Raw genomic sequence first — 17,316 nt, 5'->3', positions numbered from 1 at the left:
AAACCAGAAATAGCAGCATGGGAAACCTAGCTTTCTTTCAGCTAGCACTTGAAGTTAGATATCAGTAGTGACAAACTGGACTTTTTAAAAAAACAAAAGGTACATAGTTTAGGCTATACAGTCTTTTAAAAACAATAGCAGTACACGATCTTCTCTTCGTGAATGTCTAACTTGATGACCAATGAATGAAGGTAGAATTCCCCACCCACCCCAGACTGGTGCAGAAGACTTTTTGAAACTTCAGGAAAAGACAACTGTAAAGAGAAATCAGGTTCACTTCAGTCTACAATCCAGATACAATACAATAAGGAACGCAGAGCATGAAACAAGTTTACTCCAACAGCCATACATTTAAGCTAAAATCCAATTAGACTACTTCCTCAAAACACATTGCTTTGTCAAATTTAACATTTTCAGGTTTTCTGCTTACACCTTTTAAGGCTTTAAATAAATCACTCGAAGCAAATGAGCAGGAACATTTTATTGTGACATCGACATCTTCATCTATGCCAAGTAATATGGAAATATCTCCAAATTTATTTTTTTGACCTGCCAATTTAAATACTCTATCTACATCTGTATCATTTCTTTATAAAACTCCTTTAATATTTGCATCTTTTTCATCTGATTTACCACAGAAACAAAAGAAAAAAAAAATCAAACTCTTTGAAATATAAGGAGTTACATCATGGCAAATATGTTCTCCAATATGTTCTTTAAGAGAAGCATGAAAAACCTCCCTACTGACCTGTAATCAAAATGAGAAAGAGATAAATATCCAAAGCTCTTTGTTTCATTTGTTAGGATTTTTAAGATCTATGCATGTATAAACACAGAGCACACAATTTTAGCCACACTGGAACAACCTAAACTGAGATTTAACTTTCCGTAGTTTTTACATGCATTCCATCCTTGGTGATCTGATTATAGTACAGGGCTTCTGTTCCTCATCCACAGCAGTTTGAATTTAATACACCATAATCCAACTTAGAGAAACATCCATTAGCTGCTAATAGAAAGAATCACAGGAAGGTCTCACAACAGTTTACTAAAACATTTTTTCCCCATCAGTTTTCAAATATAAAAAATTGGATTTTCACTAGAACTGAAACATATTTACATGAGCATTTTAAAAAGATGTCTGTAATTTAGATCTAATCACTGTCATCTGAACCACCTTCAGACCCCTCATTGTTAGATCCTTCTGGTTCAGATTCGTTACCAGATCCTCTGCCAGAACCCTCATTGTCAGATCCTCTCTCAGAATCTCTGTCTGAGTCAGCACTGCGAGAAGCTGGGCGAGATTCGTTTTCTGAACCACCGGAACGACTTCTTCCCGACTGCACAGACTCATTGTCAGACTGCTCTGAATCTGACCGTCTCCTTTTTCTGGCTGATCTGTCACTGTCAGAATCTTCCTCAGATGCGTGGACACTGGATCTCCTTGGACTACCTGCCTCGCTACCGGACTTGTTTCTGTTATCAGAATCACTATCAGAAACAATGCGTTTACTGTGCTGCTGTTCCCCATCATCTGAATCACTGTTGCTATTCCTGGCATGTCTGTAGGGGAAAAAAAAAAAAAAAAAACAGTATTAAAAGATGCAATGCTTATCTTAAGAAATAAATTAAGACGCTAGGATTTGACTAATGTTAGCATTATCTAAACGAGAAAGGGAATGGAATAATTTGTAATGGAAAGTGATGTTGTAAGTACAACGAAAGGCTTCTGATTATCTTCTCATTATCTTATTATTAATACTGTCATTTCTCTTGAAAGCACACACTAAAACTGCAGTGCTTGAGAAGATAATAAAGGTTCTTACCCATCATCAGCAATTTTAAGTTTATCTTCATCAGAAGAATCATCACTAGATGAAATTATGGCTTTTGATTTGATCTTTCCTTTCATTGAAGGAGGCAGACGTTCTGGTTTGGGCTGCATGGGCAAAAACAAAGAATTGCTTGTTCAGGTCTGGTTAAATCAGAGTGTCCGATGGCAAAAACACTCAGAAAAACTAAGACATGCTTCTACCATGTTCTAGAATAGTTTGATCAACATTTTCCATTTGCTATCAGATATTGTAGAAGGTCTAAGACATATTCAACCCTGAAACAGCTATAGCAATAGGGAAAGGAAGACAAAAGGTAGTTGGCTACAACAAATTTTGTTGTAATTTTCAGCATTAGTAAGTCTCTGCCAAATAGAGTAGTGCTGGAGTCTAAGTGCATATTTAGGAAAAAGAGCCATTTAGCATTTAACTTACAGCCTTCTTTTTCTCTGCTTTGGGTGGACGTCGTTTTTTAGGTCTAGGACCATTTTCATGTTCTTCATCATCACTCCCCTCATCTGCTTTCTGGGGTCTTAAACAGAATCATATTTATGTGATGTAAAGAAACTTCACACATACAAAACTTCAGTCTCAAAGTTCAGCTGATCAAATGTTATTCATTCTTCTCTTGCATAAGTACTCTTTAATTTTTGTTTAAGAATACATAAGACTTAATCCTGCTAACCACTTAAACATTCATTTATGTTATGAAGCACTGCATAAGAACATATTTAGAGTTGTACTATTGCTCACGAGAGTCTAACATTAAAGTATAAGTTACCTCCTCCTCTTTTTCTTCTTTCTCTCTCCCTCTTCTTCTTCCCCATCTTGTTCACTACCACTGCCCTTCCTCCTCTTTTTCTTTCTAGACATTGGCAGATCTTCATCACTGTCATCGTTGACAAACTCATCAAATTCCCCTGCTCCTTTTTTGGAACGCTGTAATAAACAAAAGCCCCACAATATAGCTTGCTATTCATCTTCCAGTTAAAAGCTACCAGACAACAAGTCAAAATAGAATCTCTCGGAATACATTTTTGAAGACATAAAAACACAGACCTCATGTCAACTTTCCCATAATCCCTGGACTGGTACCACTGAGAAACTGATTCCAAATTTACACATAATAATCTTCTGTTATTTTAAAAATTGAACTGAACAGATTTTGGTAATGCTGCCTAGTTCACAACTTACGCGTTAACTTCCAATTTTTACATCAGAGCATTAAGTCTGTGCTGTTTCACACAGCAGAGCTTAGGCAGCTTGAAATTAAAACCCCGTGCTGTCCCGAGAGAATGTTTACCAAAGAAAAAATAGAGGTAAAAAAAAATTAAAATCTGTTCTACCCTGCCTCCACCACCGCCACGTTTTTTCTCCTTTGATCCTTCTACTTCACCAGTGAACATCAGAATATTCTTGGTCTTCTCCACGTATTGAGCTCTTTGTTCCAGAAGTTTCTTCTGTTCTTCTTTCTCTCTTAAGCGTTTCTCTTCCTGAAACGGAGAAGAAACTAACCAGTACTGTTATAGTTGTATTATTACATTCAAAGGTGTTTTTGTTGACAAGCAACTGGAATATTGACGTCTACTGATTCCACATGTCAGAAAGGTTTTCTACAAGGCCTGTACGGAAGTAGGCAAAAGTCCAAAGTAACTTCTGTACCAAATGCTCCCTCATTGGTCCCATTAGTACTAAAATTTGATAACCTTAAAAGGTTTGCCAACACTTGGATTTCATTATAAAAATAAAAATCTATTTTTAAGGCAATGGGAAAGAAAGAGTATCACCTGTTAGCTATAACATCTTCTGCTAACATTTACTATATACAAGAAAAATATCAACTGGATATCAGTAACACCAAGCACCATCACAGAGCAGTAGGAACACTTTTTAAAATTTGGTAAAATGTAACAGAATAAAACCTGTTCTTTAAGTAGTTTTTGGCGAAGCAGCTCCTTTTCTTGCTCTTGCTTTGCACGCAGCTCCCTCTCTTCTTCATCCTGCTTGCGTGCTCGAGCCACATGATACTGGGCTTGACTCAGTAAATCAGAGCACTGCCTATAACATGCAAAGGTTTCAAGTAAAGGAAGGTGGCAGACACATACAAAAGGAGTAACAATTTCATAAAGGGTATGCATCACAACATTATTTGTGACAAAAATAAGCTACCTGAAATACTGCAATAGAAGACCAGTACAGATTTTTGAGTAAACTATCACATTTAATATTAATATAATTTATCTTTAAGATGCAATACACAACTTGGGAACTTACTGGTTCACACTTAAAATTTAGCCAATTCAAATACATAAAGATCACAAAGAGAAATCATTTCAGCCCATCTGGACAGCTTCAGAACTATGGTTAATAAGGAAGTCATTTAATCTGAACTTATTAGCAAACCTGATCAGAAAGGTAGTCACATCCTTTACGTAAAAAAATCCTCACAACTGTGTAAGAGTTAAGGTTGCAGTAAGTGTTCCAGTCTTGTAAAACATTAATGAAAGGTGCTTTCAATACCATTTCTTAGCTATGTTACAATGACAAATTCTTTTAGTATTAAAAGATAGAAATTTTCTTCTCTGTACAAAATGCTTTAATGGTATCTATTTAAGAGGTATAGTGCATGATTGCCAATAGAGGTTATTTGTATGTCTACGGAAAAATAGGGCAAACTGCGTGAAAAACATAAGAAACAGACAGGCTTAAAAAAAAACTGATTTGAACAGGCTTGTGTACACATTGCCCTGAACAAAACTTAAAGACTAGACATTGCAAAATATAAGTATTTCATGTTTTAATAAATCATCCACTCTAGTCACCAAAAGTTATCTTAAAATTTTTTCCAAGAAATCTGTTAAATTATCATTAAAGCCAAAACAGGGAGAGCTAGAGATCTTTAAATAAATTTTCCACCCCCCCCTTGATGGAAAATCTGCTATTAAAATAGCTGAAGTTTTGCAGGCTCTCGTTGATAGAGGAGAGCACAAGTTTAGAGTTTTAGACTACAAAAACATTAGAAAGCAAAGATAGGAGGAGAAAAAAAACAGTAACAGCAAGTAACCCTGTAGTTAGATTTCTACTGTTCTATGAAATAGCTAAAATTTTGGAATAGTTTTATTCTGGAAAGAAAAAAAAAATAGGGAAAAAAAAAGATAACATTCCTCCCAGTTCCTGAATGATTCCTTTTTTTTTGTTTGTTTGTTTGTTTTTTTTACCTGGCTTCTGTAGCAGCAAGTGCCAAGTCAAATCTCATCTTATCACCCACTTTACTCAAGTAACTGAAGTACCTAGACGATAAAGACAAGCAAAAAAACTATTAGTTACATGTTTAGTGCAATTTTGCCTTAAAACAAAGCATTTGCTCCTGAGTTACAATCCTATAAGATGCAACAGAAGACAAAACCCTCACCAATTTTCTACTTTTAATACAAATGTATGCAAGTACATTCAGAGATCTCAAATGCAAGACATACTAATTTATTTTGCCTCAAATCTGTCAAAAACAGCCTCCCTGAATCTGGTTCACAGGAGCTAGTGAATATAACGTACCTTCAAACAGACAGGTAAGCTATGATGATCACTGCTTTGAAAAGAGTTTGTAACCATTTAAAGGAAAAAGAGGACAGTCCAACTTTTTTGAGGTTGCCAGTTTCTTTTCATGTTTATAATGAAGTGTTTTCATGCTAGATTGAACTCTAAAGGCTTAAGCCTATGAAGTGATTCCCCCCTCAAGTTTAAGCTTACAGAAAATGTTCTCCAAAAGTTAAATATAATCAGACATCTGATTTTTTTAGTAAATTGAATACCAAATAAAGCCATGAACTCACAAGTTACCAACTGATTTTAAGATAGAACTCGTTTCTGAATGTATACTGTTTGCATTATGTAAAGCATTAGAATTTCTAAATCCTTGATTATCAGCTACAGAAAACTTTTCACATAAGATAATTGGAATACCTTTGCGCCAAAGATCTGTTTTGGTCAATACTATAGCAAATTATAGCTGCAAAGGAAAATTAAGAACTAATCTCAGGCCACAGTTCCTGCTACTATAAAAATCTGAAAGCCACTATCTATCCTGGACATAAAAACAGAGCTAGGAATGCGTAAAGCAAGTACCAACTGCATCAATGATAATGCATGAGCAGAATAAGAGGTTGAAAGCTGTACTGGTTTTGGCTGGGATAGAGTTAATTTTCATCTTAGTAGCTTGTATGGTCCTAAATTTGGGATTTGTGACCAACACAGGATTGATAACATACTGATGTTTTAGCTGTTGCTTAACAGTGCTTACACTGTCTCTTGTGTTTTTTGCCCTGCTAGCAAGGAGACTGGTAGCGCACAAGAAGTTAGGAGGGGAACACAGCCAGGAGAGCTGGCCCCAGCTGACCAAAGGGATATGATGTCATACTTAGCAACAGAAGTCAAGAGAAGAGAAGGAAGAAGGGGCTGGGGAGGAGGCTGTTCAGAGTTCTGGCATTTGTCTTCATAACTGTTGTTGTGAAGCAGCTCTGCTTTCCTAGAAATAGCTAGACACCTGCCTGCCAATGGGAAATTGTGAATGAATTCCTTATTCGGTTACTCATGTTGCTTTCTCCCCATAAAGCTTTTTTGTTTGTTTGTTTTTAAGCCAAAGACTATAGATTTCAAACAAGCTTCAGAACCAGCTTCTGTTCTTAGTTTATCAATATGCTTAGGCTTTACTTGCCACCGGGAAGATGCAGTTATCAAGGACTACTCCTCATTAACTAGGCTCATGTAATATAAATAGATTTCATTTTGAGATCTACTTTTAAACTTCACAGGTTATTTTGTAAGAAGCCCTCCAAAAAAGTACTAAATTTGCAGAACAATTTTCAATGCATTTTCAGCTAAATTCTTCTAAGAAAAAGTGCTTCAATCATAATACAAAACTCCTTGGGAAATACGTATTGGCCACCTGGCCAAATAAAAGTGGTTCCGGAGCTGAGTCTGAACACAGTTTTTGTCAGGCCAAATCATTTTTCTGCTAAAAACTCTAGAATTCAATACAGTGTTTCACTGGAGATGATTGCTCTTCCAATCATAACTTCAGATCTACACTGCACTTTTACTGTAAGGAAACTGAAATACATTATAATGATTAGTAAAAAATCAGCTGTACCTGTGGGCTAGCTCCAGTTCTTTTACAGCATTAAGCACCTCTTTTAGATTGCTTTTTTCATCTTTCAGGACAGAGGTAGCTAGTCTTTGTAGCACTAAAGCCACATTAAACATAAGGACAGTATCACTCGGTGCAACATGTCTGGCCTGTAAATGAAAAGCGTTTTTAATACACTTTACAACATGATACAGAGGTATACAAGTAAGGTACACAGAGGTATACAGAAAATAAGCACCACTATTTTAATTCAAGATACTGAATTTAAAAGAGACCTAAACGTGCAGCAATTTACACTAACTTTATTTTGCGATCTGTGATATTCTATATTCGTACCTTTAACAAAGTTTGTTTACATTCCTGCAATTTCCCACATTTGAAGAGTGCCCGGGCCAAATATAACAATACTTCAGTGCTTTGATGCTTATAGAACTTCCTGAGGCAGTTCTCATACTGAAATTGGAAAAATAAAATTAAGAGGTGACAATGGTTAGTTATTATGGTTATCTAACTACATCAAATGTTTCCTTTCCTAGAAAGTATTACTAATGTGCTTTTTTTTTTTTTTAAAAAAAAAAAAAAAAAAAAAAAAAAAAGCATATCTGAAAACTGGCAGCAGTCCTGAAGGCTCTGTACATCCTGAAGTATAATAAAATGCTTTGCAAATACCATCTACTGTAACAAAAACCCACAAGACTCATTTTTAAGAGCACTCTCAGTTATTTTCTGTGGCATGAAAGAAATCTGCTTTCTTGGCTTATAGATAAAAATATACTTAATGTAGTAACTCCATATATCTGATGCAATTAGTTACAGAAATTCCCCACCTTTAAGATAACTCAACATCAAATTAGTCCTGTTCACCTAGCTGAGCAACTTGGCATATCTAATTATTTCTTTTACACTGTATTTTCTTTCACACTATAGCTGCTCTAAAGTTTAAAAGACAACTTGTCACTATATGTTTTTTGGGCCTTCAATTAAAGGCTCCAACAGTTAGGAAACCTCATCCTCTTCAGTAACAAGTGCCTTTTTTGCCAGACTTTTTTCCCTCAAGCCATCTTTAATTGATTCTAAATCTCCAAAATATTAAGAAATACAAAACAAACTTTACTTCCAGCTCAAATACAGAAATCACCCTGTAATGCCTGAAATCACTACAGAGGGGTTGCATGGCATTGTGAGCATCCAATTTTCACTCACATTTAGAGCCAAAGATTTTGCATTTAGCATTAAGTCTGCCCCAGATTTGTATACTTTATGGTCAAGAATTCACTAGAATACTTTTTGTGGCTGCAGCAAGCTACGCTATTAAATTCAGTTCATCTCCCTTTGAGTGCAATATCATGTATATCAAACTTCAGTTTGTACCAACTGCATAGCAGAATCCAGGAAACAACAAAACACCTCAGAGAGCAAACATGTTTCTTCTAACAGCCTCACATAAATACATTGGCAAATAAGTATAATATTTTTTTCTGACAAATCAAAAGGTGAAAGTTCACTGCATTGCTAAAATTAGATTTCTCATTAGGCTTTTTTCAGTAAAGACAGACAAGGTCTTAAAGAAGACAGACTTGACTCAAATAACAGAATGCATCACATCATGTTAACAAAGACTTGTACCTGTAGTTCACTGGAGGAGAGTAACTACTGAGCTCTTGATCAGGTATAAAAGGTCCAGTATCTTATATTCCTTATAACCATCACAAAAACCTTGAGGATAGTTGTGAATTAAGTATTTTTGAGCCTTGATGCCGAATAAATCCTCACTAAACAAGTTTTTACTGAGCTTCTATTCTGTCCAACATATAACTTGCTTGTATGCTTTTTAATCAACTAACTTAGAACAGGTTGATACTTGGAAGTTAGTTTGCTTCAGCAGGTTGAACTAGATGACCTCAAGCGATTTCTTCTAACATGATTTACCCTGTGATTTTAAGTGTGGTGAAAGGAATCAGGCCAGTCAGCTCTTCAGACAGCTCTGATCTTTCTTGCAAATGATTGCATAAATAATAAGAATAGGAAGTGCTGGTCTTAAAAATAAGCAAACATTAAATTGCATTTACTAATTTTAGTAACAACTGAAAGTAAGTCACATACAGCAACTACACTAACTGAAACCTCTCTGACTAAAAACTAGTTTCATGACCAAAATTATAACTCAATCACATTTTAACTCTGATACATAGAAAAAGGGTACAAGTGGGGAAACGCTTTGTTAACCTTATCTACATTTGGCAGTTTGTTTTGAAGTCTAGAACGGACAGCCAATAATATGCTAGAAATAGACCTATAAATAGTTAAAAAATTATTCAGAAATCTAGCAGCTGCCAGGGACAGCTAAGAAACATTAAGAAGTCATCTAACCCAACATATTATGTAGTTCAATTTAGAGATGTTACCATCTGCACAGCACTGATGTACTGTTTTTGTTCTACATAGATATGTGCCAAATTCAGCCACACATCACTGATATCTGCTGTTGCCTCTCTCACTTGTGCAAAAACATCACGAGCTTCACGGAAATATCCTTTATGCGCCAAGACAGCTCCTAAGGGGAAAGTAATATGTACAGTGTAAGCTTCCAGGTTCACGTACTATGTACTCCTGCCAAAGAAAACAAAATATTGCCTAAATCAAGTTCCCCATTAAAAAGTGACATAGCTGGCATATGAAAGCTATTCTTTCATGCGCTCCATTAGTGTGCAGGCCCTGCAAAGACAATTCTACACATATTAATGCATGGAACATAAGAATACCATCATTTCTGATGTAAGGAAAACTAGTCTAACATTCACCTATGCCATTAGCAGCATACAAATTCTTTGGATCATTTCTGAGTACTTGCTTGTAGATTGCTAATGCACGGTCTTGATGACGCTTCTCCTGTGGAAAGAAGTATCCCAGTTGATCACTCATTTCTACAATGAGGTATCTAAGAATCTACCCAGTATTTTTATGGGCTGTAATATGCCAAATAGGCAACGAGAAGAGCATTCGGAGTAGCTAGCAGCTAACAAAAATAAGTAAAACCATATGCAGGGCAGACAGATGCTCATTACCTTTTCTCTGTCCCTTGTGGGTTGATGTAAAGTCTGCAACCAGACATTGCCAAGAGCCAGCATGGAATAAGTATCATTTTGTGTGGAAGGCTGCTTCAATATTCTTTCAAATTTCTTCTGTCCTGGACCCCACTCTTGTTTGGCCAGATGAAGATTACCAATCAGAGACCAAGCATCCGGATGGTCCTGAATAAAAACTCACTGTCAATTGCAAAGGCAACATTTTCCCTTGCAAGGTTACTTTTCCAAGTATAAATTAAATTCCATAATAAATAAATAAATAAAAGAGCAGACTATAGCAATTCTCTCTCCTTCCCCTAGTTTATGTGAACAGACAAAATAGAATCACAACACAAGAACAAATTTGGAAGAAAAAACTGGTGTTTCAAGTGTTTTAACTTTAAACACTTAAAGGGTTACACACCTGATTTATTTGAAGCGCCTCTTTAAACCAATCAGAAGCCTCATAAAAGTTTCCTTTATCCCTAGCCATAGCTCCCAAGCGCAAGTAGCCTAAAAATAAAGAGGAAAAAAAAAAAACAAACAAGCCCAGAATCAGGAAACAGGTTAAATCTAAAACAAGCAAAATACTGGCAACACATGAATTTCAAAAACAATCTTTTCTTGACCTACTACAAACAGCAAGCATAAAGACACCTTTCATGTTCTACACAGGATGAGATGCACTCTGTAAAGAAGAACTTCTATCCACAGAAGTGATAAAGAAATTGCAAATTTCTAACACTTAAATGTAATTTAAATGTTTTAAATTGTTTTCACAAGCTAAAGACAATTCAGAAACCTCAGATAAAGGCTATATCAGTTACACAATTTCTCTCCCCCACGTTAAACAGCTCTCCCACTCTGCAAGCTTTGGGAAGTGCAGGGGGCAATGATAGACCACCAAAAAAAAATAGATTATTCTGAAGCACACTGCATGCTGCAGCTTGCTAGGCAAGAGCTACCTCCTCTCCTTTACAGGAAATATCACAGATCAGATACTTGGGGGCAAGACTAAAGGCAGAGTGAAGAGCAAAAATAGGATGTGCCATAGAAGCTGCACCTCAACAGCTACTCTTCCCTGGAAGATGACCAAGGTCCATGAAGAGACACTTCGGTAGAATCACTATTTCCGCTAAGCTAAGTAGGTGTGGTTGCAGAGGCTGGGCACATCAAGTGGATGGCCTTGATTGCACCGGAGTGCTGAGGTGTTAAGGCTTTTGGGTATGGGTGGAAGGGGAGTAGCAAGAGAGCAAAAAAGCATCCAAGTCTAGACAAGCTCGTTTGCTAGATTTTTGGAATACAGTAATGATCTACCAATGATCAGAAGCCTCAAGCCTGGAGATTGGACTATAAAGATGATTCAGTCCTTAAAAACAGTAGGTAAAACAACAAGTAGGTAAGCAGGCCCCCAAAACTACTATGAAAATAACTGAAGATAGATACAGGGAGACAAGAAGACACTGTGGATGGAAAAATCTCTGGTATTTTAAGGAGGACTGTGGAGCTAAAATATCAAAACATTTCTTACAATCAACATAATTAGGATGTTCTCTTAAAATGTTTTTATACAGCTTTTCCGCTTCATGAAATTCACACATCGCCTCATATAGTCTGGCAAGGTTATAGGACGTTGTTACAGAGATAGCATTGTAATAATGCTCATCATGTTCAGCTTCTGCTTTTGCACGATCCAACGATGCCAAAAAATATTTCTAAAGTATAAAAAGAAGAAAAGAATAAAGCACTCCAGTATATTCTTAGAGGAAAAGTTCAGATGATCATAAAATTCAGTTTAAACTTCTATTACATACCTTTGCTTCTCCTAGGTTTCCCAGCCTGAAGTGCAGAGCACCCACATTATTCAAGATCTCTGGTGGGACATCCGCCTGCACTTTCTCTTGCAGAATGCGTGTGGCTGTACCGTAAGCTGACAGTGCACCCTTTACAAAGAGAAAGTGGATGACAAATAGGAGAATTACCTTCATGTGCTCCTGTAACAAGCGTTGACACTAACATGGTGAATTACATGTGTAATACCTGTATATCAGTCTGTTCTAGAATTTGGGCTAGCTCAATCCACGCCTCTACATCATCAGGATATTGTTCTGTGACTTTCTTTAGATGTCCCTGAGAAACGGCAAAAAACAATTGAACTTCTTTGTGGATACAGAAATTGTTGTAACAAACCTCAAAGAAAGAGCAAAGGCATTAACAATAGAAACCATACTGAACCATACTGCAAAATAAAACATTCTAAACATCTACACAACTGACTAAAGCTTGGAAATTAAAAAGAAAAAATTCACATTACTTTCCTTCCTTTTTTTTTTTTTAATAACAAGCTGTTCTAGAGAAACAGAAACACAAACTATTACACATATGAACACAAGAAGCTATATCATATATCATATGATGGCTAATATTAGGTGCATTTATTTACCCAGCATTAGATTAAAAAAGTCTTTCATTAAAGACAAAACAAAAAAGCAAAGCAACACCGTCCTTTCAGATAAGCTAAGACCAGATCAGGAAATCACTAGCTATTATTACACCTTCAAGAAATCACTACTTAATTTGACATTTTCAGATAATATTAACACACCGGAAGAATTTTGCCTTTAAATAGCACCAAATACAAATGTGAGGCCAGAGCTCCCCTAAATTTCTGGAGTTGTTTTATCCAGTGCCCAGTAGGAATCCTAGTTCTATGCAAAAGCTCTGGTTCTCCACAGTTAATAGGATCTCTCATGACAGCCAATATTAAATACTCCATATTTACAGACAAGAAACCCTGAGCATCTGAAGGTACAGACTCTGATTTCAAGTCTGATTTTCAAGTTCTACTCTTGCACGTAAAAGTATGATGCAGGCAGAAGCAGAACTCACCTTCGCAATATCCCGTTTCTCCTGGTCTTCTGAGGCCGCATAAAGAGATCCAAGGATTTTCATAGTCTCGTAATTGTTAGGATAGGCTTTCAAAACTTTTTCAAAGCATTGTGACGCATTCTCCTTATCCCCTCTATAAATGTACATTTGACCCAATCCAAAAAACGGAAGTACAAAAGAAGATGAGGCAAACTGTGTGGCCTGATAGTAATACTGGAAAGCTTGATCATAATCTTCCTAAATTAAAAGTAAAGAAAAGAGGAGGTAGGGTTTTCACAGGTAAGCTTTGTATGAACTTTTATAGTCAGAATATTAGGTGTAATCTCAAATGGGGTTTTTAAAAGCTGTCCTACCTGTACGTGAAAAGACCTAGCCAGCTGGTAACAACTCTCCGCCTGCATTGCTTCAACTTCAGTATTATGGAAAGCATGAAGGGCCAAATGTTGTACTTTACCGTAATCCTAAATAAGTAAATTTGAAAGCCTTCACTTTATTTGTTGTCAAGTGATGTATTATTTAAACAAGGATAGGTGGTAAACACAGGAAAGCTTTAGACACAGCACTGACTAAATAACAATAGTTTTAGAGGTTTCCTTTCCTTTCTTTATTCCATATCTATAGCATATCTTAAAGCCCAGAAGAGGGAAGAAAAACAACAGAGAGACAAAAAAATCCTTTTAGAACACAAAAGTGAGCTGATTTAGGAAATAACTAAACTTTTCTTGGCTTTCCTTAGAAAATAATATTTAAAAAAAATCTAAGTCAAAAACTTTACACTTACCTATCTATATTAAGTTACACACCACTTAACCTGATGAAGTGAGATTAAAACTAACATTGGAAACCTTGCTGTTCAGAGGTTATCAAGTATTTGACTGTAAAATTCCACAGACTTTCTACTTACCTTCTTGAAGAAGAAGTGGTTAGCCAAGTGGTTCAGCACCATTGGATTACTGGGATCAATTGTGTAAGCCCTAGAGAGAAGTTGGACACCATTCTTGATGGAATCAGCCTAAAAGAAATATTCACAAATATCATCAGCATCTCAATAACTGTATCTTACTAAGATTTTAAAAATTATTCTTCAGTGCACGCTGCTTCAGGAACTCTAACATAGTCCTTGTCAGTCTTGCAGAAGAAAGTAAACTCAGCTGCCAGCTTTCCTCCCTGAAGCACAAAGACCAGAAAATGAAGCCACCACATAGGGTGTGGAGGAGAAGGGAAGAAAACAACAACAACAAAAAACATCACAAAACCCATTAATACAACAGAAGAACAGAACAGGAATTTCTAGAAAAAAATAAAATACCCAGCCTTTGTGTCTTTTGGCATTTCACTCTCACACCTCTGATAGCCTTTACTTCTGTTGTTCAACATCCCTAGCTCGTGTTGTAGGTTTCAACATTTCATTTTAAAATGGCAGTATCTTTCCAATACTATCACAACAATATATCCCGGTTAAGAAATACTAGGTTATTCTTGCCTAACTTTCATAGGCAAAAGAGGTTTTATAATCACAGAATTTAAGTCTGACTTTTCCAGTAATTTGCGTTTCCTGTGCAACTTCCACTAGTAGATGGTCAGAGGTCTCAAATCTCCTAAGAACTTGAATGAAATAAAACCAGAGAGGACAAACCTCAGTAATAATACAGGTTAACCTCAACCCTCATTTGACATTGTAAGACCTTTAAGGAGGGGGGGGAACGCTGCAAATACCTACACATGGAAAAGACATCAATTAGCAGTTGCATCTCAGAATTTTTTCCCTACAGAAAGCATTCTTCCTCCACCATGTCAATTCTTTGATGTTATACTAATTTTGCAGTGCAGTTGCAGAGACAATTTGAAATAAAGCACAGGCAATACATTCCTCACAACCAAATCTGAGTGGGTCAGCTTTTAATTACAGCTCTTCAAAGTTCAAGGGGACTTAATCAAATGAGTTAAAAGACCTCTGGGGAGAAAAAAAAAAAAAAAAAAAAAAGCAGGTTTCATTAGTTGCTTACCCATGGAATTATTTATTATGATCTGATTTTAGAACATTTTCAGTTGTCTCTGCGGTTTTATTGAAAAACTCTCATGGCTACATTTAGCCAAATTATTTATGGGAGTCTAAAATATTTTTCTCCATAACTTACTAAACCAAGTCATTTTCAGATATTCTGTACTAAAAGAAGGTCTTTCTAGATATTTACGTGTTCTACAGAAAGCATACTGGAAGAACACTGAAATTTAGCAACATGCAATTAAAAAAAATGTTTGTTTTGTTTTTTAAATCTTAGAGGTCCTCCCCTCCCTGATAACTTTCTTAACATGGAACGACCATCCATGTGATCTGACTGACCAGATATTCCCAGTTCAATTAAGCTATATTTTTTCTAGTGATACAACATCTAGAGAGGTAGGATCACCAGTTTACCATTATTTCAGACTGGTTAAAATTAGTTGTCTATTCTTTAGTTTACTATGCAGCACACATGCCAAGGTAGTTTCAATATAACTTGAACACTTGTTTGAAAGTTCATGTTCCATAAAGCCCTAAAAGCCCAAGACTAACCTCCTAAGACTACATCTTTTACCTTCTTGCTAGCATAACGCTCTTCCAAAATAATTCCTGATACTCTAGAATACAGCTGCCATTGCAAATGTGGTCGCCAAGTATTTGGTTACTTTCAGATCATCCTGAGTACAAACTCATTTAGTTAACCTTCATGGAGTTGCAAATGACTACATAAGGCTGGCTGTTAAATGGATCTGTAACTCTTGCTTATTAAAAAGAGATTTTTAAAACCGACTTTTTATTTTTTACTGGACGCACATTCACACATCTTACCAAGGATTTTTATTACTTTAATTAAAACAGAACTAGTTTTCTGTACTTAACCATCTCTATTAGCAACAGAGTTAAATGTTTTTAACCACAGAATAAAGTTATACAGCATGTGTTGCTTATACCTTAAGCACAAGTCGTTCATCGTTCAATAGTGACACTAGCTAAAATGATTGAACCACAAATTTTATTACACATTTTTAAAAAAGGAGCACCACTCAAAGGATAAGAAGTTTGCTGTTTTAGGTAAGTCAGGTAAATATGGTTTCTTGTTAAGTTGGACCCACCTCTTTATTATTGAGTTCCAGAACAGCCAGTCCAACCAAAGCCCCTACGCATTTTGAATTGAGCTCCAGAGCTCTGCTGAACGCCAAGCGAGCTTTTTCCAACTTGTTCAGTTTCACAAAGCAATGGCCCATACCTAATCGAACCTCAGCTAGAAAACAAGGTGACACCATTCAGAATCTGAACATTTCAACAAGAACTCGATCTATTTTACACATTCTGGACATTAATACTTCTTTAAAACCTATAAAGCCTTTTAATGATTTGTTGTTTTTAAGGGTAGCCTCCCACACTTGGTAGCTAAATTAATTTTAATAGGTTAGTAAGACCTTATTTCCTCATACACTCCAGAAGACCAGTCTGCATCTCCAGAAGATTCAGATAGGAAGCAAATACATTACTTTTATGGAAACCTAATAGAAATAACAGAGAAAGACATGAAAAAAATTGTCAGATGAAAAGGTTGGAAATTTCTTGGGCAGATCAAATTCAGCTGAGACCAGCAAGCCTCCAGAAAACACAGAAGAATAGACAAGTTCACTAGATGTTTTGCCTCCATCAGCTGATTCAACTACTAACAAAACGCTGTACATCACCCTCTAATTTCTATGATCTGTACAGATGAACTAATACAGAAAACTTCCCATCATATTGCTCTTTCAGGATGCTTGCAGACTAGGAACACAGAGACATTTATACACAGTATCTGAGTGTTCGTGAGCAGGGCATGAGCAAAAGATGTCTAGTACAGCTTGCATTTCTAAATCCATTTTGGGAGCAATGGTTCTTATGCTAAGCCAGACTACAGAATACACATCAATTCTGTAATAAGTTATTTTTCAGATATGTTATCAAAAAGCATATCACATCTCTCAAGAGACTAGAATATTTATGATACCAATGCAAATATCCTGGTACTTCTAAATCAAATGCATAGCTTTTACAGCTGTTATACGCAAGTCTCCTAGATTTTTGCATTAAGAAAACCATACAACACAAGGAGAGATCTTAGCATGCACTACAGCTAGAATTTTCTATTTCAAGTCAATTCGTTATTAATGCCAACATACTGATGTAATTTTCTTAATTTTTATTCCAAGAGATTGTAAATAAATAATTATAGCCTTGAATGGCTTTTTCCTCCCCACTCCATGCAATTTTAACTTCTCTTACATGCAACTTCTAATTTTCCAATAGCTAATTAGAAGGTAATAAATCAGAAAGAAGAGAGAGAGCAGAGAGAGAGAGCAGAGAGAGAGAGCAGAGAGAGAG

General features: G+C 36.1%; 1 protein-coding gene across 1 annotated transcript in view; it reads right to left on the bottom strand.

The window, feature by feature from the left end:
- Window positions 1–465: 465 nt before the first annotated feature.
- CTR9 (CTR9 homolog, Paf1/RNA polymerase II complex component) overlaps window positions 466–17,316 on the bottom strand; it is a 21,540-nt gene continuing 4,689 nt past the window's right edge. Inside the window, exons 6-25 of the mRNA XM_035328769.1 lie at window positions 16,047–16,195; window positions 13,834–13,941; window positions 13,283–13,390; window positions 12,930–13,166; window positions 12,081–12,170; window positions 11,855–11,983; window positions 11,572–11,755; window positions 10,465–10,553; window positions 10,041–10,226; window positions 9,777–9,864; window positions 9,381–9,529; window positions 7,312–7,428; window positions 6,979–7,124; window positions 5,051–5,122; window positions 3,755–3,890; window positions 3,179–3,325; window positions 2,614–2,771; window positions 2,268–2,364; window positions 1,827–1,939; window positions 466–1,563 (exon numbers count right to left, since the gene is read on the bottom strand). Of these exons, the coding sequence (XP_035184660.1) occupies window positions 1,155–1,563; window positions 1,827–1,939; window positions 2,268–2,364; window positions 2,614–2,771; window positions 3,179–3,325; window positions 3,755–3,890; window positions 5,051–5,122; window positions 6,979–7,124; window positions 7,312–7,428; window positions 9,381–9,529; window positions 9,777–9,864; window positions 10,041–10,226; window positions 10,465–10,553; window positions 11,572–11,755; window positions 11,855–11,983; window positions 12,081–12,170; window positions 12,930–13,166; window positions 13,283–13,390; window positions 13,834–13,941; window positions 16,047–16,195 (2,912 nt within the window). The 3' untranslated portion in view covers window positions 466–1,154. The remainder of the gene's footprint in view (window positions 1,564–1,826; window positions 1,940–2,267; window positions 2,365–2,613; window positions 2,772–3,178; window positions 3,326–3,754; window positions 3,891–5,050; window positions 5,123–6,978; window positions 7,125–7,311; window positions 7,429–9,380; window positions 9,530–9,776; window positions 9,865–10,040; window positions 10,227–10,464; window positions 10,554–11,571; window positions 11,756–11,854; window positions 11,984–12,080; window positions 12,171–12,929; window positions 13,167–13,282; window positions 13,391–13,833; window positions 13,942–16,046; window positions 16,196–17,316) is intronic.

This window comes from Oxyura jamaicensis, chromosome 5, assembly GCF_011077185.1.
Source record: "Oxyura jamaicensis isolate SHBP4307 breed ruddy duck chromosome 5, BPBGC_Ojam_1.0, whole genome shotgun sequence".
Taxonomy (NCBI): domain Eukaryota; kingdom Metazoa; phylum Chordata; class Aves; order Anseriformes; family Anatidae; genus Oxyura; species Oxyura jamaicensis.
Note: the sequence above shows the minus strand (reverse complement) of the source record. Positions and strands in the feature narration are given on the sequence as shown.